We start from the raw sequence: 21,166 nt of genomic DNA, 5'->3' as shown, positions 1-21,166 counted from the left end.
ACCATAGTTCCAAGGCACACTCCTTAGCTGGACTAGGCTTACCCAACCTGGCCTCAATTTTCACTCCTGCCTTTACCTTCCACAACTCCTTTGAATGTACCCTCAATTCCAGTCAAACCAGACCATTTGGTAATTCCTACACATAACCCTTTTCCTCCACATCCATGCCTCTATTTTTGCTGTTCCCTGTGTTTGAGGCCCTTGCTCCCAGGTTCTATCTCAGATGCCACCTCCTCCATGATCTTTCCTGATCTCATAAAATCTGTACGATCTCCCTTGTTTGACTCCTTATAGTACTTACTGATCAATACTATCGGTAGTTGTGCGTTCCCCTCCACCCCCCATTATCAGGCAGGCCTTGAATATCTCTTTCCTGGAGCCCAGCTCAGTGCCTGGTTCCTCTCAGGTGCTTAGTAAGTACTTACTAGTTAATCTGCAGAAAGAATTGTAGGTGGAAGGGAGACAGACCTCAAGAAGCTTTGATCTCTGCCCAAGGTGACCCCCACTTCTTTTACCTCCCCCAGCAAGAGCTAACTGAAACTTGGCAGTGTGGGTTCCAGGCAAGTTCTGGGATGGATGCTCCCAGGTGACTCTGGCCAGTGCTCTCCCCTCAGGTTCAGAAGCCCAAAGACAATCCCTCCCTCCACAGAACAAAGGCCTGCCTGTGCAATTTAGGGTCCAGTCCCGTGGCCTCCTGCCCCCTGCCCAGTCTCTCTGGGTGCGGGTGGAGAGTGGCGTTGAGATAATTGGAGACCAACATTATAAGTGGTTTTAGAGTAGGGTTAGGGACCTGAACGCTGAGCGGTAGATGGAGTTGGCGGTACTCGGTGGGGGAGGGGGGAGAGGCGGGGCCGAGGGCCGGGCCAAGACTCCGCGACTGAGTCTGGGCGAAGCCCCCGCGCCAGCCGAGTAGGCGGCTAAATTTACCCAGGCTGACTCAGCCCTTACCCGGAATGGGGGGCTGGGGGTTTGTGCTGGGGTAGTGGGAAGAGTCAAAGGGGGTGCAGCGGGGGGCAAGGAAGGGAGAGTTCGGGACTCGGGCAGACAGGGGTGAGCTGGGAGTTTCCATCGAAGAAAGGACGCCCCCCAACCTCCCACCGAAATGGAAGGAGTAGAGAAGTCTTGGGGCGGGACACTGTGGAGAATGGGTAGGTGAAAGGAAGATGCCAAAGTTGGACAAAGGGCAACTTAGCTTTATTGAGCGCCTACTCTGTGCAGGCACTGTGCAAGACGCTTTACATACATTATCGCGTAAAATCCTCACAACAACCCTGAGAGGTAGGTGTTTATAAACCCCCATGTGACAGATGAGGAAACTGAGGCTCAGGGAGGTGAAGTGATTCGGCAAAATTCACATGGCTAGTAAATTGAGACAGAGGAGGTGTCCAAGATCTGCGAGCAAAAAGACTTCAGTGTCTGGGTCCCAAGGGGGTCGGTGTGGATGAGTACAAAGAAGGGCTCGGCGCGCTCCAGAGGTCTAGAAGGCCAGAGTCCTGCTCCCGACCGCACGGCTAGAGGCGGCAAGGCGAGGGACCCGCGCTCAGTAAAGGGATCAATTGATTAACTGGCAATGCCGGAATAGGGGGAACTCGGGCACTAGCTACCGGGGAAATCTGCGACCTGCGCGCGCCCCATAGTGGCTACAGCGAGTATCACACCCCACACCTACAGGCTTTTTGGGACCAGCCTCCTCTTTCCTTCCCTGGCTTGTTTCTGGAAGAGGCAGAAATGCGAGGAATTCTCAGGGTCCTTTCAGATGCGTGATACAACCTGGGTGGGAAACCGTGGTAACGATTCAGAGAGCCATTAAGGAACATTGGGGAGGAGGAAAACGGGAAGGCCTAGAGAGGTCCCAAGCTGATACACTGGCTGCCTTCCCTCCCCAGCTCAGACCACCACAGACCAGGGACAGTGACAAGGACGCCATCCTGCCCTGCCTTTGGGTGCCCTCACCTAAACCTAAGAGATCGGGCTAGGAGCCCTCGGCCACTTACTCAGCTCTTCTGCAAACCCTGAACAGTCTCTTGAATTGAGGATGAAGCCACCCTAAGTACTCAGTTTCTGTTCACTTTCTCCTAACTCTCTTAGCTTCTGGAGGGGAGGATGAAATAGAAGCCTCCTGAAAGGCTCCAAAACGTCAGGAATGGCCCTTAGAATGCCATCATTTTACATGCCAGGAGGGCTGGCAGGGAAAGTGACTTTTCTAAAGTCACCCAGCAAGTCAGTGTCAGAGTTGGGATTGGAACCCAAGACTTGTGACACCAAAGTGAACACTTTTAATGCTTTTCGGTTGTTTCTGAACCTCTTCTGTCAAGGGCCTCTCGGTCACCCGGTCACCTCAGTCCATAGCCTCTCCCTTCTGTCCAGAGGCTCCACCTGCCCTGAAGCTGCCCTCCTATGACTATGCCGTCCCTGCCCTCCTACCTGACCCTGGCTAGGCCTCTTTGCTCAGCTCCACACCAGTCCATTGACCCCTACTGAAGACCTTTGCGGAGTACCCTGAATGGAGCAGCCTATTTAAGTCTATGGCTCACCCTCACCTTTCCTGGAAAAAAATATAATGAACGGACATGTGCTCCCTTCCCTTTTATTTGGGAAGCTTCTATTTCAAGTATGGGAACGGGTGGGAGAAAGGGGTACAAAGAAGTTTTTGAGGAAGAAAGGGGACCATGGCCCTAGGATGGCTGGGTTGGGGAACACAAAAACAAGAAAGGGCCTCTCACTGCAGCTTCCTATTTCCCTGTGGGACCCCCTTAGTGTCCCTCGCCCCGAAGAGGGCCTCCTCGGCTCGGCTGATGACGTCTAGAATCTCTCGGATACTGTCGCTCAGCTCTGCTGTCTTCCCGCCTTCCCGGGGCCTTGTCCGTTCATTCCGCCAGGAGGCGCCAGAGGCTTCTGTGTCGCTTCCATCAGAAGAGCCGCTTTGGACGCTGAGCTCCGCAGCTTCGTCCGAGTCGGAGTCCGGAGCGGTGTGGCGGCGGATGCGGGACACGGCTTCCCTCAGGGCCCCGGCGTAGGGCCCCGGGGTCCGTGCCCAGCCCCGGCCCGCGCGCAGCGGAACGGCCGCCACTTGATCGGAGCCTTCGGCACTGCCTGCGCCTCCCGAAGCCCCTGGGCCTAAGGCTGAGTGCTCTGGGCTACCTAGCTGTGTGTGGGCGTCCTGCAGGTTTACTTCGTCAACCGGGAGCCCCAAGATGCGGGAGGCGCGCTCCTCCAATGAGGAGTCCGCGGGCTTCCCGCCCTCAGCTTCGAACCCTTGCCCCGCACCGGGCTGATGTGAAAGGCGACTGCTCAACAGCAGCTTTTGGCAAGGCGAGGGAAAGACCGCGGCCCCCTCACCCTCCTCCTTGTTGCGCTTCGATTGACTAGGGGCCTCCCCACCAACGCGCGGCACCCCAGTGGGCAGAAGCTGCACATGCTGGGTTCGAGGGGTCGGAACATACTGGGACCGAATTACCACGCACGTGGCGTCAATAACAAAGACGCCTTCTCCCGGAGCCAGGCCGCGGGAACTGCGCGGCAGGGTGTGTGCGTGGCGGGTGGCCTTCCAACCCTCCAAGGTCTCGAGTCCCGCTTCCTCTCTATGACCCAGGGACTCTCTCCATCCCGTGCCTCCTGGAGCCCAAGGTCTGGGGAGGGTCTGGCTCTGTCGGGGCGGCGGTTGCTTTCTAAGGGGGGGAATCCAACATTTAGGGAGCCAGGTCTGTTCTCTACTTTCTTTCCCTTCCTCGGAGCCCTTGACATGGGGCCTGGACCTGGGAGCCGGACGCGGGGCTCTGGGGGTCGCAGTTGCAGACCCAGCAGAAGCTGTCTCCGTGCCTGGGCTCCCAGCAGCTTTGGTTTGGGGGTGGCCGTCGCTGCCACTGTTCACGCCAGCAGCAGCCAGCCCCAGGCTTTTCTCTGCAGCCCCCTTGCCAGACTCCAGCTTTGGCCTGGCTATTCCACAGCCTGGGGATCCTCCCAAGAGACCCCGACCCTGTCGGAGACCCCAAGCCCCGAGGACGTCTCGGTAGATTCGAGGATCCAGCCTCTTCTTTGGGCACCCTCCCTCTGTCCTGGCTAGAGTCGGAGCAGGAGCTGACGTGGCGGGCGCCTGGGAGGGCTCGGGGCCTCGCTTAGTGCCCAAGGTCCTGTGGGGGCCTTCGTAAGAAGGTGGAGCCACATAGGGTGGCGGCCGGTCCCAGCGGCGTCGCGGGGCTGTCCCAGCAGCACCTCTCAGCAGCAGGTGAGCCTCATAGCTTGGGGGCCCTGGCCGCCGACCTCCCCAGGGCCCCACCCACACCGCCCTTAGGTCGCCCTGCAGCTGCGCCAACGGACGGGGCGGTCGCCCCACCTGCCCCACGCGCTCTGGTCGTGAGGGAGCTGGGAGCCCGGCAGGCTGGGCCACCCGAGGGGCGTTCCGAGGCTCTGCACGGGGCCGACCGAGGGGGCTCCTTCGGGCCCCACCAGCCTTGCGCCTTTTTCTCTCGGTCTCCTTGGCCTCCCGCTCCTGCGATGCCGCTTTCCTTTTCTCCTGCTCCCGAGCTCGGGCCTCGGCCGGGGGCCCCGTCCGCCAGTTGGTCGCCTCCTGCAGCACCCTGGAGGCCCAGGGTCGGCGGGGCGGCGGCTCAGGGGATCCCAGGCGCGGCCCACACCTGGGACAATGAGCAGGAACCCAGGTGAGCAGTTTGTGGGGGAAGGGAGCAGAGGTCCGGGGAGCTGGGAGCATTGGAGACCACTCAGGGCTGCCTTGGGGTGTGTGTGTGAGTGTGTGCGCGTGTGCACGTGCGTATATGTTAGGGCTGAAGTCGAAGCGGGACTCCTCTATCTCTCCATGCACACTTTAACAGAGTCTGCCCCATCTCACCTCCTGTCCTTTCTCACACTCACTCTTGTACCCCCAAGACAACGCGGGTTGCTTCAGCCCTCGGGATGGGAAAGAGAAGGGGACCACCACAGCTGGCTGGTGCCTGCAAGGATGTCCGGAACCCACTCCCCGCCCCACCACTTTCTTCCCCTCACCCCTCCTTCACTCACGTGCGGCTCTGGGGCCCGCGGGCCCAGTGGCTGGCCTGGAAGTCCATGGGCTGTCGAGGAGGTGCACAGCGACTATAATGGCAGGAAATAGTCTTCACTTCGATCACCAGCAGCTTGGATTTCTGCACCCAGAGGCAGCTGCCTGACTCCTCATCCTGGGGCTCACGGGGGCTGTCGGGCCCCTCGGAGAAAAGCTGGCCATCCAGCATTCTGCCCCACCCCACCCCGGCCCCCCACCCTCCCACCCGCCCCGAGAGCCCCCTCCCAGCCCAGGGAGCCGGCGCCCACTGCAGAGCAGCGGGCCCAGCGACTGAGGACTATATATACCCGGGCACACGTGTGTGCCTGTCTGTGTGTGTGCGCGCGCATGTGACATAGCGAAGACGGCTCCGCGCTGCTACCTCCCCCATGTGCACGGCCGCCCCCTGGGGCCCGGGAATGGGCGCCCCTTCCCACTGCCCTTGTCCCCCAAGCTTGATGGGACCTGCAGGAGTGGGCAGGGGATTTCTTATTCTTGCCAAGCTGACACTGCCCCCTCCCCCGCCCCCATTTCTTCAACCTTCCTGCCGTTTTAACCCTTCATTCTCCTGCTTCTCAAGGTTCCAGATCACCAAGGTTCTGCCCCTGACTTTTTGCCTCAGACTTCAGTTTCCGCTACAGGGAGGTTATGGGCATTGAACTCAAGGTCTCTGCCTGCCACTCTCGCTGGTTTCCATGGGGTTGGGGTGCAGAAGGGGCTGGCCTACGGCTGGGGGGCTATTTTTAGCGGCAGTGGCTGTTCGGGTGCAGAGAGATGAGTAACCGGCTTTCATGTGGTGGAGGGAGGAGGTGGCGACTTTCAGGCGATTCTGGGGGAGAGCTGCCGCCCCCAGGCTCAAAAAAGGTGACTCCCAGACCCTTAACTCCTAACCCTCTCAGTGTTGCAGCCCAGGGCTGCTGGTTCAGCAGGGCACAGGAGTCTGCCTTGGCCATCCAAGCTGCACTCCCATTCTAGATGTTTGTCTTTGGGCACCCAGCAGCAGGCTCTCTCCCCCAATCCAGAAGCCAGGACTTAGGGGTCATACTGTGCTGTGCCCACACAGCTCTCTGCTCAGCCTTGTGGAGGGCAGGCTAGGGTGCTTATTATGCACCTGTACCCTTTCAGAGGGGATGGCAGAGGAATGGTGTGCTCCTTAGCAAAATCAGCCTTCTAGCAACTGAAATGATAAAAGCAGCCCCTATTTCCCAGTGTAGAGCTCCCCACCACCACTCCCACAACACCTAGCCACTCAGCCTCCTGAAGTGGTGCACCTTTGAGGCTCATTCTGTCCGGGGTGGGGGGTTTACTTACATCCACATGATCCCTCCCCGCAAGCCTATACCAGGTGTCCCCTGATTCACCATGGTAATGTTAGTGGCAGCACAGCCCACGCCAGCCCTTCCATGCAGAGACTTAGCAACCATGCCTGGCAACCGTGGCAGCAGCTCCAATGGAGGGGAGGAGTGCAGAGAGGTGGGGAAAGAGACTGTATGGCAATGGTTCCTGAGCAAGAAGGGATGATCTGCCTTTCCTGAGGGGAATAGGTAAGAATAGGCTATGAAGCTCCCAAATTTTGTTCATTGTCTTTCCTTCTACTTCATCTTCACACTCAGACTGATTGGTTAGGTTTTGAGGGGGATAGAAACAGGAGAGAGATCCCAATTTGTTTTCCACTAAAGTGCACGCAGTTCTTCGGGTACAGACCCTTCCTTTTAAGAAGATGGAGCCAAGAAGCTTGTTGTGGGGGCAGAAACAGACTTACTGAGAATCAGAGCAACAAAACCTAGTCTTCCTTCATCCTAATATAGACCTTTAGAGAGAATTCAAATACCCCCTATCCTATGCACTTGACCGCCCCCCACCCCTCACACCTACCAGCTGCACGGATGGCTCTTTGCTTGAAGGTCCTTCCTTCTTCCCAAGTCCCATCAAACTCCTAAGGCTTTTTAAAGCCCTTGCCTCCTTAGACAAACTCCCCTTCGTGATGGAATGTGACATAAGGAGACATCTGTCTTTTCCACCAGGCACCCACCCCCACATACATAAACATACCCTAATTCTAATAACTTGGAAGCCTTCCTCCTCTAAGTCTGGGAATGTGCTGTGAGAGCCGTGAAGAGAAGAATGCAGGAGCAGGGACCTCTGAAAAACCAACGTGCAGCACAAAAAGCTGCCTTGGTGCTTTCCCCATGTTCCATTATGAAGCCTGGTTTGGGGAACCAGCATGGTATGGCCAGGTTCTTGAAAGTTCTTAGGCACAGTGTAGACAGGGGCAAGGAGTTACTCTGAAATTGCTTCTGGTCTCAGATAGGAAATGGTATCATACCTGCAAGGCAAGTGAGATGGTACCCAGAATTTGGCTCACAAACCAGCGGTCTAGCAGTCCCTGGAGTGTTTGGTGCTGACTACTGCTTTGGCCCACAGCGTTTCACCACAGGGAAAGGTCTGATGGGGTGACCATAGTCCTGCTGCTCCTCCACCCAACCCCAGCGCATTCTAACCTGGGAAGGATGGCAAGGGATCTGTAGATTCAAAGACAGTGCTGGTTCAGCAAAAGCCAGAGTCCAACCTTCCCTAAGAAAAGTTGATGATGGTACCACATCTCTGCCTAAAGGAGACCTTCAGTGCGTCTACCCTCTGGAGACCTCATACTGTTACAGAATTTTCCCGCGGTCCCAGCTATGATCCAAGCAGGGGGGAAGTGAGTAATAAGGAGGCCTGCAGGGAACGGGGTAGAGAATTGTAATGAACAGATAATTAGAAAGGCAGTAAGTCTGGTATAGTAGAGTATGATCCCCTGAGCTGGCCTGTTTGAGTAGAAATCCTAGCTCTACTTTTTACTAGATGTGTGGCCTTGGGCTGGTTATTCAGCCTCTCTGTGCCTCAGGTTTTCTTTAATCTGTAAGACTAGAATAGCTACTATTGTTCTGAGGATTAAAAGGATTAATATATGTAAAGCATGGAGAATAGTGCCTGCCACAGTTTTATATGCATGTGTCTGTACATGTGTGCTGCTCTTGTTAGAAATGAGTTGAAGAGCCATATGAAGTAGGAAGGCTGGAGCCATAGTAGTGTCTGTCAACTGCAGAAATCAAACACTGCAATACCATGAAGAGGTTCCTGTCATTTTAATTAGGTTTGCCATGAAAAGCAATGACCTCAGCTAAGCATTCTGCCCTCCTCCCCCAGCTAACCCCCATCTTGGAACCCAAAGGCCCTCCTCCCCACAATCCTCCCACTCCCATTAGGGGAAGAAATGTCACTAAATAGACTCAGCCTCCTCCATACAGCATGAAACAGGATGAATAAAAATATCTTTATGAAGAGTTTTGTTGTGCTATTATCTTAGGGTGGAGTCAGGCAGACATAGAAACAAAGGCTGGGTGAGGTCTGGGGATCTCTTAGAGATCAGAATTTGCCTGAGGGTTACCCAGAAAGGGGGCTATGTCAAAGAGGGCAGGGGCTGGGGTGGGCTAGGCTACATGTTTTCCTCAAGTGTATGTGTGAGGATGAAGACAGCTAAAAATACATTCTCCTTCCTGTCCCCATACTTTCCCAGCTTGCAGGGAGCAGGGTAGAGGGCTCCAAAGCAGGACACAGAGTCACAATTCTTTCAAGGTTTCATCTGTGGTTCCCAGAGCTTTGGGCAGGCAGTCATCAGGGCATATCCCCTGATACTGTCTGACCCCTTCCCCAGGCTCAGGGCTTTTCTCCACCTGTGAGCACCAGGGCCTGCAGGATATCAGACAGAGATACAATTCCCTTGACCACATCATTCTCATCCACCACTACAAGCCGGTGAACCTGAGGACAGCAACAAGGGAGAAAGGGATGTTTAGTACTAGCCTCAGGGTGGGCCCTTCAGCCCCTACCCTTCTTACCAAACCCCAATATCAAAGCTGCTCCCCACAGCTCATTTGAGTCACTGGCCCCCTACCTCTGCTTCCACCAGCCTGTTGATGATGGTCTCCAGAGTCTCATGCAGGTAGCACTTAAGGACACCCTCAAAGTAATGTGACCGATGTTGCAGGGCTTTGGTCACAGACACATCTAAGTTGTTGTAGGTTTTTTCTGCTGCCAGATTCTGCAGAGAGAGAGGAAGGTGCTTGCAGTGAAGCAAAGGAGTCAGCTCCCAAACCCTGAGCTTACCCAACCTCACCAGAGGGATTTAGAGCAGTTGTTAGCCATGCCCACAAGCCATACCCAGCTCATTGAATTCCTTTTCAAGTAAGATTTGCAAGTTTAGAAGCTTCTAAAACCCTCAGGTCCCAGAAGAGACCCTTCTCCCTCTCCATATTCAATACCCCACCCCCTTCCCTACCTCCCAGCCCATCCACAATCACTCACGATAACATCAAACTTGGAGTAGATGTCCACCACACGCCCTAGGGGGACAGAGGTAGCTCAGCAAGGAGGATCTGGCATCCAAGGCTCCCCCTGTGCACAGACTCACCCTCCGGGCTGAGCTGAGAGGGCAGCAGATTTTCCCAGAGCCATCCTGGCTTCCCTGGAGCTCTCCCTCTTCTGCCCAATCTCTCACCTTTCTCATCCACCACTGGCAGGGCAGACACTCGGTGTTGTACAAAGATGCCTAGAGCCACATAGACAGGGGTGGTAGTGCGGACCATAGCGATATTGGCATATGTGCCGATCTGTAGCTCTTCCAGAGACTTAGACATGAATTCTGGCTTGGGGAACTCAGTGATCTGAGGAAAGAACCATTAGCTTCATTTTCAAAGCCCCCTAAATCCAGTATTGGATATTTGGATACCCCTCCAATCCAGCATAGAGGAAAAAACTGGGCTGAGGAGCACTTACAAACAATTTGAGGAACTTGAGGATGCGCTTATGGGTGAGGATGTACAACGTGTTGCCTGATTCTGGGTCAATAACTGGCAGCCTATGGATCTTGTTTCGAATTAATGAAGAGACAGCATCAAACAAGCTGTGGGAAGGTGGGAAATAATGGTAAGTTCCACAGTGCTGGGCTCGAGGGCGGTTAAATAGCTCCTTAGAGTGTGTTTATAAACAGGGAGAGCTGGTAGTTGGGGGAGAGGAACAGTGTTCAGACCAGACCTAGAGTATGTGTGTGTATGTTGGGAGGGGGGGCAGGCTGGGAAAAGTGTCTTTTCTCTATTCTGCCCCAGAATCTTTGGGTGTCTAGGGAGTTAGCTGTGCTGATGGCAAGGCTCTTCCCCTTCTGGACAAATGGGGAGCTGGAACTCACCTGGCATTAGGAGAAATGCAGACAAGTGGTTTAAAGGAGTCCTGTAGGTACACCTCTGGAGGGAAAAGGGAAGTTCACAAAATACCATCGTGGAAAACTCTTCCCAGGAAACTCTCCATCCCTTTGTCCTTTTAGAACCCCCAATTCTCTACATACCTCTCCAAGTCTCTATCTTGTGTTCTTCCAGCTCATATATCTGTACCTGGAAGCAGAAGCAATAGAGTTTCAGACCTGATCTCTGTTTCATTAATCCCTTGCTATTTGTTTGGAAGAAAGGGAATGAGAATGAGGGACTCTCGGCAGGCAAAGTGGTTTTGGGTCATTGGGCCCAGGTTCCTTACCAAGGCTGACTTATAGTAGCGGTGAAGGATATTGATGAAATCGGTAATGGTCAGCATGCCTAGAGACCAAGAGAAGAGCCCTCAGTACTGCTCAAAGCTTTTCCCCTGCCCAGCACAGGGTGTTGCACAAACTTTTGCTTACCCACAAAACTTTGCTTCTTACTGTCCCACAAAGGGGCAGCTCGTACACCATTAGTCACTAAAGCAAAGAAAGCTTTCTTCACCTGTAGGCAAAGAGTAATAATCATGAAGGGAAAATTCACAGGGGGTAGGACTTTAAAAGAACAGGGGTTGGGTATGCTGGGGAAAACATGAGACTAAACACCATAGAAGAATGAGGATATTACCACTGGGATGAGACAGGATGAGAGGTATTGAACAAGAGGCTCCAAGGAAGGGGAAGGCAGGGAAAAGAGGATTTCACTCACCTGAAGGGAAGTATCAAATACGACCAATTTGGAGCTTGTGGGAATCAGGTCATAGCAGCGATGAGACTTCATGAAGGAAGTATACACACTCTTGTTGGATTCTGGGGTCTCTGCATAGGGTGGGAGAATTAGTAGCTTCCTTCCATGCCCAATCAAAAGACGCAAAGAATAAAACAATGTTGAAGGTGCTCGAATATTTACAGCACGATTTTTTTATAAGGCCCCCTATTCTATCTATTCCCGTTGTTCTACAAAACTTGGATAAACCCTTAGGAAATCATTTTATCCACCACCCCCATCTCCAGGTAGGACCACATATATCTATTGGCTCCATATGCAAAAGATGGCTGACTGAAAAAGAAAGTCTTATAATATCTTTCATTAACTTATTCTAGTCTAAAAGTTTTTTTCTCATCTTTAATTCAGGTTTTCTCTTTCATACATCAGCACATTTTCATTTGTTCTCTTCACTCAATTAAAATATAATTAAGCTTTTTAAAATTCTTCTAAGACCCGAAAATGAGAAGGTCATAGTCAAAGCTGGGCCATTTCAGATCAACACTAAGTTGGAGCCCAGTGTTCAATCAGCCTGGCCCAAAACACCCTGAGCGTCCACCTCAGGACAACACTGAATCAGAAATCATCCCACCTACTCTAGACAAATGGGACACCCTGCTGTGTTTACCTTTCCATTCCTCTGATTTTAATTGCTTGTTCTACATTGGAGAAGCAACCCCCAAAATAAGAGCCCAAAGGTGCTACATACTACTCTATGTGTGCTTAAAAATATTACATCACTTAATCCATACAAGATATCTGTACAGCAAATACTGTCCTCACTTTTCAGATGAGAAAATAGGTGAAAAGCAGTTAAATAAACTGAAGGTCATACCATCAGTGTCAACAAAGACTCAAACACAGATCTGCCTGATCCAAAGTTCATGCTCTTGAATCCTATGCCAGTTGTTTTTAATTTTTCATTTTCTAGCAGAGCTAAACAGATACACAGTTTAAAAAGACAAACAGTTCTAAAAATTTTGTGGAGAAAAACTGCAGTTCCTGGCATCCACCACCCTGTACTACCCCTCCCCAGAGATGAGACTTCTTAGCTGATTATTTTGGTATTTACTTCTATGTCTATAAATAACAAGCTTACATTGTTCCTTTTTGATATTTTCACTCTTGGGCATTATTTATTAGCATCCAAGGAAGATGGAACTTTTTAGTTCTCTTTCTTACAAGACATATATGCACATAACAAATATGCACCTCCCATCCCCCCATTCTTCCAGAAGCTAAACTATAATGTTGGTTACATCAATATTTAAATAATTTTGACTGAATAGTCATTATTCAGAACTAGGACAAATGGCAAACTCTTGTTTTTTTTATTTCTTTCACAATTTTGTTACCCCTGGAGTTAATAATTGTCTTGTCTTTTTGTTTGCCTAATTTTCTATATACAGTATTTATAACTAATTTAACCCCCAACTCTTCACCAATTGTTTAAATCTCCTTCCAAAGTTCAGAAACATCAGATAGTCTGTCAACTTAAACTACCCAAAGAAGTCTCTCCAGAGCCTTCTGACCTGCTCAAATCTGGGCTGCTTTGCCTGGTGTGCGCTGTTGAGGTCTTCCTTCATCACCATCCAGGGGCCCCCTTTCACGTCTCTCCTGTATTGGCACTCCTGTATCCTGTATCCCATGTTTTCATCTTTTTTATTACTCCCTTGTTCTGGTGGAGCACATCTTCCAGTAGCTTCCTGAGAAAGGGTGCATGGAAGGTACATTTTTTGAGACCTTGCAGCCTGCAGATATCTTTATTTTACTCTCATCTTTGATTTATAATTTGGCTGGATATAGAATTCTAGTTGGAATTTATTTTCCTGCAGAATGTTGAAGGCATTGCTCCACTGCCTTCTAGCTTCTGATGTGCTTAGTCCGAGGCAACTGATTCTTTGTTATGTGACTTGTTTTTTTCTCTCTGAAAACTCAGGATCTTCTGTTGTTTCCAGTGCTTTGAAATTTCATGGTGATTGTGCTTTGGGGGGTCAATTTCATCCACTGTGAGTCCTTTTCAGTGAGTCTTTTCATTATGAAAACTAATGTCCTTCAGTTCCAGGAAATTTTCTTCAATTATTTCCTTGACAGCTTCCTTCCCTCTGTGCTGTCATTTTTCTTTTTCTGTAAGTCCTGTTATTGAGATACTAGGCTTCCTAGACTGAGCCTTTAAATGTTTTTTTGGTCAGTTTTTGTTGTTTTTAAAATATCTTTTCTCCTCTATTTTCCACTTTGATTTTTTCCACTTCTCTGATTTTTAATTCTACTTTGTGGGAGATTTTCTCAATTTGATTTTCCCAACCCCCTATTTAGTTTAAAATTTTTGCTATTATATTTTTAATGTCTAAGAGCTCCTTTTTGTTTTCTGAAAATTCCTTTTTAAAAAAACTCATATCCTGTACTTGTTTCATGGTGGAAATATGTTCTTTATCTGAGTATAAATTAATATTAATTTTTAAAGTTTTCTTCTCTATGCACTGACTTTTCCCCTTTATTGCTTTTTTTATCCTGTGGGTTTTTTTTTTTTCATGAGGGGCACCAGTTTGGGTCACTTTTTTTTTTTTATGTCAGAAGCTTTCTTTAAATGTCTGGTAATCCTTGGTTTAAAGGAGTCTAACCATTTTTTTTATTATTAAAATTTTTTTTTATTAAGGTATCATTGATATACACTCTTATGAAGGTTTCACAAGAAAAACAGTTTGGTTACTACATTCACCCTTATTATCAAGTCCCCCCTCATATCCCATTGCAGTCACTGTCCATCAGTGTAGTAAGATGCCAGAGAGTCCCTACTTGTCTTCTCTGTGCTACTCTGTCTTCCCCATGACCGACACACACCTTGTGCACTAACCATGATACCTCACAATCCCCTTCTCCCTCCCTCCCCACCCACCCTCCCCTTCAGTAACCGCTAGTCCCTTCTTGGAGTTTGTGAGTCTGCTGCTATTTTGTTCCTTCAGTTATGTTTCGTTGTTACACTCCACAAATGAGGGAAATCATTTGGTACTTGTCTTTCTCTGCCTGACTTATTTCACTGAGCGTAGTATCCTCTAGCTCCATCCATGTTGTTGCAAATAGTAGGATTTGTTTCTCTTTTATCCAACTATATTTTAAGAGTGGAATCTTTAAAGCTGTTTGGATGCTTTACTTCTAAGTGTATAAGTTGGATGCTTCTAAGTGTGTAAGTAAGCCTTGTTGACTGTGAGCCATTCAGATGGGGAACACTCAATACTTAAATTTTTAGGGCTTTCCCCTCAAGGGGATTCTGGAGAGAATGATTATTCAGTTACTTTCATGATGGAGGGTGAAGTTTTTTCCATCAGCATTCTGGAAATTGGATGCAGGAAAAGGACTCATATCTCAGCATCCAGTACAGTTCACTTCATGCTCCTGTGTTTAGTACACCACTGCACTTCTCAACTGGGCCACAGTCCATCTCCAGACCTCCAGTATCTTCCAAAGTTGGGACAGGGAGTTGCCCAGCTGCACTCAGTGGGGTAGGAAGTCTTGGGATCTGACTGCTTTTTAGATGTTCAATGCTTCTCAGTTTTCCCCACTATTAATTTATAGTCCAGTTTTCTCAGGTCTGCTAAGTCATCTACCTGTCTTCTGTCTGCTTTGCAGCTTTCAAAAATGTATTGCTATTGCCTCCTCTCTTGTTTGGCCTATTTTGTTGGGCTTGCACTTTTTTAAAAAACTCCATTATGGTGGTTTTAGTGGCTTCTTGTGAAGGAAGAAATTAGATGCATGTATTCAATCCACCATCTTTAACTGGAAGCCCATCATTGTTTTTCAAATTTGAAAACTCACAGACTCCAAGAACATATCTTTTGATACCAATTTAAGAGATGTTACATTGCTAGTTAAATTTTATCACTTTAGGCTACAGGCCTACATTTGATTTGGCCTTCACAGTATTTTTTTTTTGGTATCATTAATCTACAATTACATGAAGAACATTATGTTTACTAGGCTCCCCCCTTCACCAAGTACCCCCCACATACCCCTTCACAGTCACTGTTCATCAGCATAGTAAGATGCTGTAAAATCACTACTTGTCTTCTCTGTGTTGCACAGCCCTCCCTGTGCCCCCACACACACTATACATGCTAATCGTAATGTCCCCTTTCTTTTTCCCCACCCTTGTCCCTCCCTTCCCACCCATCCTCCCCAGTCCCTTTCCATTTGGTAACTATTAGTCCATTCTTGGGTTCTGTGCTTCTGCTGTTTTGTTCCTTCAGTTTTCCTTTGTTCTTATACTCCACATATTAGTGAAATCATTTGGTAATTGTCTTTCTCCGCCTGGCTTATTTCACTGAGCATAATACCCTCTAGCTCCATCCATGTTGTTGCAGATGGAAGGATCTGTTTTTTCTTATGGCTGAGTAATATTCCATTGTGTATATGTACCACATCTTCTTTATCCATTCATCTACTGATGGACATTTAGGTTGCTTCCATATCTTGGCTATTGTAAATAGCGCAGCGATAAACATAGGGGTGCATCTGTCTTTTTTAAACTGGAGTGCTGCATTCTTAGGGTAAATTCCAAACAGTATTTTTTTTTTAATGGAAGTATTGTTGATATACAATCTTATATTGGTTTCAAATGTACAATACAGTGGTTCAACAGTTAACCCATATTATTAAATCCTCACCCCCTCTAGTGTGGTTACTATTTATCAACATAAAAAGATGTTACAGAATCGACTATATTATCCATGCTGTACTACTGTCCCCATGACCAACTTATATTGTGATCACAAATTATTGTGCTCCTTTATCCCCCTTGGCCTTCCCAGTATTTTAAAAATAATTTAAATCAGTTCCCTAATTAGAAATCTGGAGATTTACATAAAAATCCAGATTCTCAGTTTCTTTTCAAAATCAGAGGCTCTGACAAAACTAAGTTTTGAATTCCTGAACAGTAACAATTGACCAAACCCAGATACTTGCTGCTTCCTTTTAGGTGCAAAAAGATCTATAGATTGTTGTGGTCCTAGGCAGCCTACATCACTGCTTGGTTCACATAGACCATTTGAGTTTTTGAACCCTGCCTTGGTGCTGATGCACATGTACTCAGAAACATAAAACAGGCACTGATATCATATGACAGTACTCAATTATGTAAAGTCATCCATATAATTCAAAATATGACTATAGTAACTTTTTTGGATACCAACAGAATAAAAACAGAACTTTTAAAAAACCTTCTAAATCACAAATCCTTAGTAATATGTCCTAAGGTCTGAAGCCATATTTCAATCCTCTGAGAAACTGTATACTCCTAATGCCATAAACATGTCCTAGGAAGACCTAGGAGTGCTCCTGGGCAAAATTCTTCATTGGAGATGCCTGTAAGTTCTGCTTCCTTCTAGATGGTCTCGTGTTGGACCATTCCATTCTAACCAGGCGTTTGGGCAGCTGCTGGAATTGCCTTCTCCTGTGTCCTGGATTTTAGGGTTTAGTGTCTCTATTTCTAGATTAGTTCTAAGGGTTTTGAAAGACTTTCTATCATTTCTTGTTTACACTCAGTAGTTTTAGTGATCTCACTGATGGTAAAATCCTAGTAGCATTGTTTCTGGACTAGTTAGAAAATACCAGACACTTTTAGAACATGGTTAGCCAATCCAGAGTTTATATAGAAGTTTCCCCTACCTCAAAAGTTTCTCTCAAGTGGTTTGATAATTGAAGATATTAATCATTTACATACTGCCCAAGATTTATTCCTGGATGATCTTGCCAAATTACTGTTCCTGATTTGTGTGGTTGGGCACATTATCTTGGCCAGCTTTGATTTTCCCAGGATGTGCGCTGGGAGAGATTCAAAAGTAATGCTAAAGACAAGTTAGGGTCAGGCTGTGACCTTCATACCCAGTTTCCTTTCTTCAACAAACTTACCTTGAGGATGCTCATTTTCCAGAGCTGGGGAGCTATCTGAATAAGTGACCTGGAGAAACAAGAGAAACAAAGATTCAGCCTACCTAGGGTCCATCCATTTCAGCCTCGCAACAGGAGATGGGCTAGTGAACTAATGACTTCATTTAAAGCACTGTAATTCCCTTTTGAAATATTAAGTCGTCCAATCTTCATAGTAACTCTTAGGTAAGTACTATTATTAGCCTTATTTTCACAGATAGGTTCAAGAAATAGTAAGCAAATTGTCCAAAGCCACATAGCTGGTAAGGGGTAGAACAGGGCTTTGAACACAAATCTGTGTGGTTTCAAAACTCATGTCCTTATAAACCAGATTGCCTAATGAAACATTAGGTCTTAAAAGCTGAGAGTAGAAAATCTGAGTGTACATGTGAAACCTTCGTAAGATTGTATATCAATGATACTTTAAGAAATTAAAAGGAAAAAGAAAATCTGAACATAGGATTGGCCCCACAAGGTTCTCACAGATCTACTTTATAAAAACATAGAAGCCAGAGAGACAACAGTGCTTTCCCCCTTCACTCCCTAAGCATAGCTGTGGGCACCAGAATCATAGACATATTCCCTAGCCACTGAGAGAGGGTCACATCTGGAGAGGATCCCTGCAGCTGAATGTAAGAGAGACAGTCAAAGCTTGATTGAATGAAGGGTGGAAGAGGAGCACAAATGTTCTGAATCTGGGGACCATTGTGAGTCAAAGGGCCAGAGGATGATGGTTTTCGAAGTTTCCTTGCCCATGACAGTTTGAGATTAGAGAGGGCTTTGAATACAGAGAAACCTTGGGAACCATTTCTGTGCTCCCCCAAGTGGGAACATTCAGAAATTTCATTTCATCCTGGGTTATCCAGAAACCCAGGAGGGATCATGATAATTTTCATCTACTGGAATCAACAGTTTTGGCTCCGTTTTCTCTGGATAACTCCCAAAGCTAACTTAATGTTACAGTTCACCTCCATAGTTGCTGTAGTAACATGAAGTTAAATGCCTTGGCTTGAACCAGGGAAGCTGGCTGGTCAACAGGGTCAAATCGGCAGGACAGCCCTAAACTTCCCTCCCATGATGGGCCAGAGTGGGAGCAGTGGGCGAGGAAAATAATCTCCCTCTCTTCTCTCTGGGCTGCATAAGACTATTAGCTTGGCCTGGCATTTTGGCAGGGCTATCGGAATAACAGCCTCATCACTTATAAGTGGGAGAGAGGGTTGTTCAGCAGTAAAGATACAGACATGGTATAACACAGTCTCACAGAGATCTATCCAAAGACACAGAAACAACTACTCCTGTAGAAATTATCATCCCCATCACATAATACTACACATACATACTGCACTGTGCTACAGTTACTTTGTTCATTATTTATTCAAACAGATGATAAGTTCCAGGAACTATCTTACAGTTTATATCTTACAGTTATCTTACAGTTCATAACCCTATACAATCTAGCATGGGCTTTGCATATAATTCTCAATTGTTTTGTTTTTCAGTCTCAAATTAATCATGATAATGATTCACACTGATATTAACAGCAAGACCAAAGACTATGCTACAGAGACAGAAAAGAGATGTACAGCTAAATAGAGATAGATGCCTACATAAGAGTTGGACACCATTGAATATGACTTTATGTTTTTGCCTATTTCTCCATACAGGAGTGGGGTAATTATGTCCACTCCTCTCTACTTCTAGTGACTTAGGGGACCAAAGGAAGTACCAATGTACTACATAAGCACAAAATATCATTACAGAGACACAGGCTAGATCCAACACACAGACTCAAAATTTCTTTCAAACTCCTGATCCACATTTCCAGTTGTTTGCTGGACAACCACAGATGTCACAGAGACTCCTCCAATGCTTCCATACAAAACAGAACAGCATCTGCCCCTCCAATTCTATTATTCTTACAGTGATTGCCATCTTCATTTCTTACATTGCTCTCCTTTCAGGTACCTAAAACTATATAGCCTTGATCCCTCCAAGAATGAGCTGTGCCAACATGTCTGCTTAAAATCGCAGAGTAGGACGTGACCTAAATGTGTCCCCAACATTTATCACCTAAGCTGATATGTCATAGCTCAACTCCATCTCTTTCCTTTCCACTTTCACAGCTTTAACTTAGGTTTTTACCCCTTCTTCTGCAATATTATCTAACCTGGTCTCCTGGCCCTAAATCTCTCTCTTTAATTTGACTTTCATGCTGTCACCAAGTTCTCTCACCAAGCATCCCAGATTTGGAAGGGACTGTCATCTCCAGCAACCAGGAACTCACCACTTCCTGAAGTAGTTCCGTCCATTTACTGAAAGCTATTAAGAACGTTCCTAAAGCACACTCACTGCCTTGCTCATAAATCTCCCATGGGTCCCCTTATTGCAAAACAATGTTCAAACTTAGCATGGAATGCAATACCTTCAACCTGACCTCAGCCTATTTTTCCAGTCTTTTCTTTCACTATAACCAAAATCCAAAGCTCCAGCAACATCAAACCACTGGTTCACCCTCAGGTAATCTCTACATACTCGGACTTCTATGCCCTGGCTCACACTGTTCTCTCAACCTGCAATGCCTCTCCCAGGTTCACAGTAATTTCTCTATCCCTGTGCTTCCACAGTCCTTTGCACCTTAATGATAGCATTTATGAGTCTACCTTTGGCTTCACAGGCTTGCCCTCACCCAACTCCAGTTAGGCTGAGCATTTTCAAAACAGGGATTTTCTCTTCTTTTTTCTATTTCTAAAAATTTCTACCCCAAGAACCTAATACAGTACATAAAGTGTGAGGGCTAAGTTAGAAAATCTATGTAAAAATGTTTGTAAACCATAGTACTTTTACAAGTAAGTAAAAACTGGCAAGTTATTTTGAACTTAGTGGAATCAGATCTTTAATTCTTGTTCAAAATTCTCTTTGTCTGTACAAACTGACTCCCTTGACTGAGTGATCAGTTGTAAATCACTTTTTCACTTTGTCTGTTTTCTTTTTTATAACCGAGAGAGGGACATGACCTCTCTGCAGGTAAAGAAATGTGCAGTAAAGGAATTACTCCAGGCGTGTAAACCACCCAAAGGTGAACCTGCAGTCCTTATACAACAGACAGTAGCGGAGGATAAAATCAAGATAGAGTTACTCTGCCTCACAGAGGATATGCATGATTAAAAACTGTTGGTGAGGAAAGTGAATGGGAAGGGTTCCAGAGTGCTAGAAAAATGTCCCTGAGAGTGCTACGTCCAAACATGTAGCAAGCAACCCACAGCATCTCTGGATGGCAGGGACCTGCTACAATTGGTTATTGCCTGCTCGCCACGATCACAGGCCTGCTTAGGATCAAGAGTTGAGCATGACCTAAATAAACTGGACCAGGGACACAGGGGCCTCTAACATTTGACAGTCTCTCCTTCAAGAAACCCCACTTTTCAGCTTTATTTAGGTAATGTGACCTCGCTGGAAACCTCGAAGCATTATAAAGATCTTTCAGATGTCGCTCCTGCCAGGGATTGCACGGATCACATCAGACAACCAAGGGCCAGGTGCTATCTGCAAGCGAGGATCCCTTGGCAACCCCCTGCTTCACCCAAGAAGGCCGGTTCACAACCCAGTTCTCTCAGGCAAACCTCTGAAGCGCTTTGAGGTGTTAACAGGAAAGGAGGCCCGAGATCGCCCGGGTGTGCGTGGGCTCCACGGAGGGAGCTAGAAGTCACTGCAGACCGCTCGGGCTGGTGGTACCGCGGGCGGAAGGCTGGCACCGGCGCGGCCCAGTGCTAGGAGTTGCGCCAGGGAAGGCACGGAGGGGGCAGGGTCACGGGATCCGACACTCCGCTACTCGTTATCTGGGCACCAGCACCGGTCCCTACCCCGGCCTCCGCGTCCCCTACAAGGGGTCTCAGACTCCACAGCGCCCCCCGCCGCCCTCCCGCGCTCCTCACCGTTTCCATTTCAAGAGGCGCCGGCAGGGTTGGTTCGCTTTAGGAACGTATCTTTTGCGAGGGCGGGAGGGTCCGCCCCACGTCCGGTACCGCGACGCCACTTCCGCCTACGCAGGGAAGGCGCCAGCTAAGGACGGAACACAGGGAGCTTACCCGTCCCAGCGGCCTGGCCTCGGTACCCGCCCTCCCCCGGGTCCTCTAAGGCTTCACGGATCCGGCTGACG

The 21,166-nt window shown here is 48.1% G+C and overlaps 3 protein-coding genes across 6 annotated transcripts in view; all 3 read right to left on the bottom strand.

Moving 5' to 3' along the window:
* WNT10B (Wnt family member 10B) overlaps window positions 1-5,152 on the bottom strand; it is a 29,873-nt gene extending 24,721 nt beyond the window's left edge. For 2 of the 3 annotated variants that reach the window (XM_017639902.3, XM_017639919.3), the window contains exon 1: window positions 5,017-5,152. The gene's annotated coding sequence lies outside the window, so the exon portion shown is untranslated. The remainder of the gene's footprint in view (window positions 1-5,016) is intronic. The other variant, XM_017639928.3, reaches the window with a different exon arrangement.
* On the bottom strand, window positions 1,179-5,241 carry DDN (dendrin). Its single transcript, XM_017639893.3, has 2 exons — window positions 5,017-5,241; window positions 1,179-4,634 (listed from the first exon to the last, which is right to left on the bottom strand). The coding sequence occupies exons 1-2, from the start codon at window positions 5,223-5,225 to the stop codon at window positions 2,720-2,722; spliced, it is 2,124 nt and encodes a 707-aa protein (XP_017495382.2). The 5' UTR covers window positions 5,226-5,241; the 3' UTR covers window positions 1,179-2,719.
* Window positions 5,242-8,337: 3,096 nt separating this feature from the next.
* Window positions 8,338-21,087, bottom strand: PRKAG1 (protein kinase AMP-activated non-catalytic subunit gamma 1). 2 transcript variants are annotated; one of them, XM_073213584.1, is made up of 13 exons: window positions 20,943-21,015; window positions 16,993-17,041; window positions 12,621-12,794; window positions 11,032-11,141; window positions 10,746-10,827; window positions 10,604-10,662; window positions 10,419-10,464; window positions 10,263-10,317; window positions 9,854-9,980; window positions 9,576-9,741; window positions 9,383-9,420; window positions 8,973-9,119; window positions 8,338-8,839 (listed from the first exon to the last, which is right to left on the bottom strand). In XM_073213584.1, the coding sequence occupies exons 4-13, from the start codon at window positions 11,101-11,103 to the stop codon at window positions 8,735-8,737; spliced, it is 897 nt and encodes a 298-aa protein (XP_073069685.1). In that variant the 5' UTR covers window positions 11,104-11,141; window positions 12,621-12,794; window positions 16,993-17,041; window positions 20,943-21,015; the 3' UTR covers window positions 8,338-8,734. The 2 variants fall into 2 exon arrangements, with proteins under 2 accessions (XP_073069685.1, XP_017495440.1); XM_017639951.3 differs by lacking the exon at window positions 12,621-12,794 and having other exon boundaries at window positions 20,943-21,087.
* Between the last annotated feature and the right edge of the window lie 79 nt (window positions 21,088-21,166).

The sequence above is a fragment of the Manis javanica genome, chromosome 10, assembly GCF_040802235.1.
Source record: "Manis javanica isolate MJ-LG chromosome 10, MJ_LKY, whole genome shotgun sequence".
Lineage (NCBI taxonomy): Eukaryota > Metazoa > Chordata > Mammalia > Pholidota > Manidae > Manis > Manis javanica.
This window is presented reverse-complemented; position numbering and strand designations above follow the sequence as displayed.

Excerpts from the sequence above, each read along its gene's own strand:
- DDN (XM_017639893.3), bottom strand. The coding sequence starts at position 5,225 with ATGCTGGATGGCCAGCTTTTCTCCGAGGGGCCCGACAGCCCCCGTGAG. Across the intron at positions 4,635-5,016 it reads CGCGGGCCCCAGAGCCGCAC|GTGTGGGCCGCGCCTGGGAT; the intron begins GTGAGTGAAGGA and ends TCATTGTCCCAG.
- PRKAG1 (XM_017639951.3), bottom strand. Across the intron at positions 10,663-10,745 it reads TAAGAAGCAAAGTTTTGTGG|GCATGCTGACCATTACCGAT; the intron begins GTAAGCAAAAGT and ends CTTGGTCTCTAG. Across the intron at positions 9,981-10,262 it reads TGCATTTCTCCTAATGCCAG|CTTGTTTGATGCTGTCTCTT; the intron begins GTGAGTTCCAGC and ends ACCTTCCCACAG.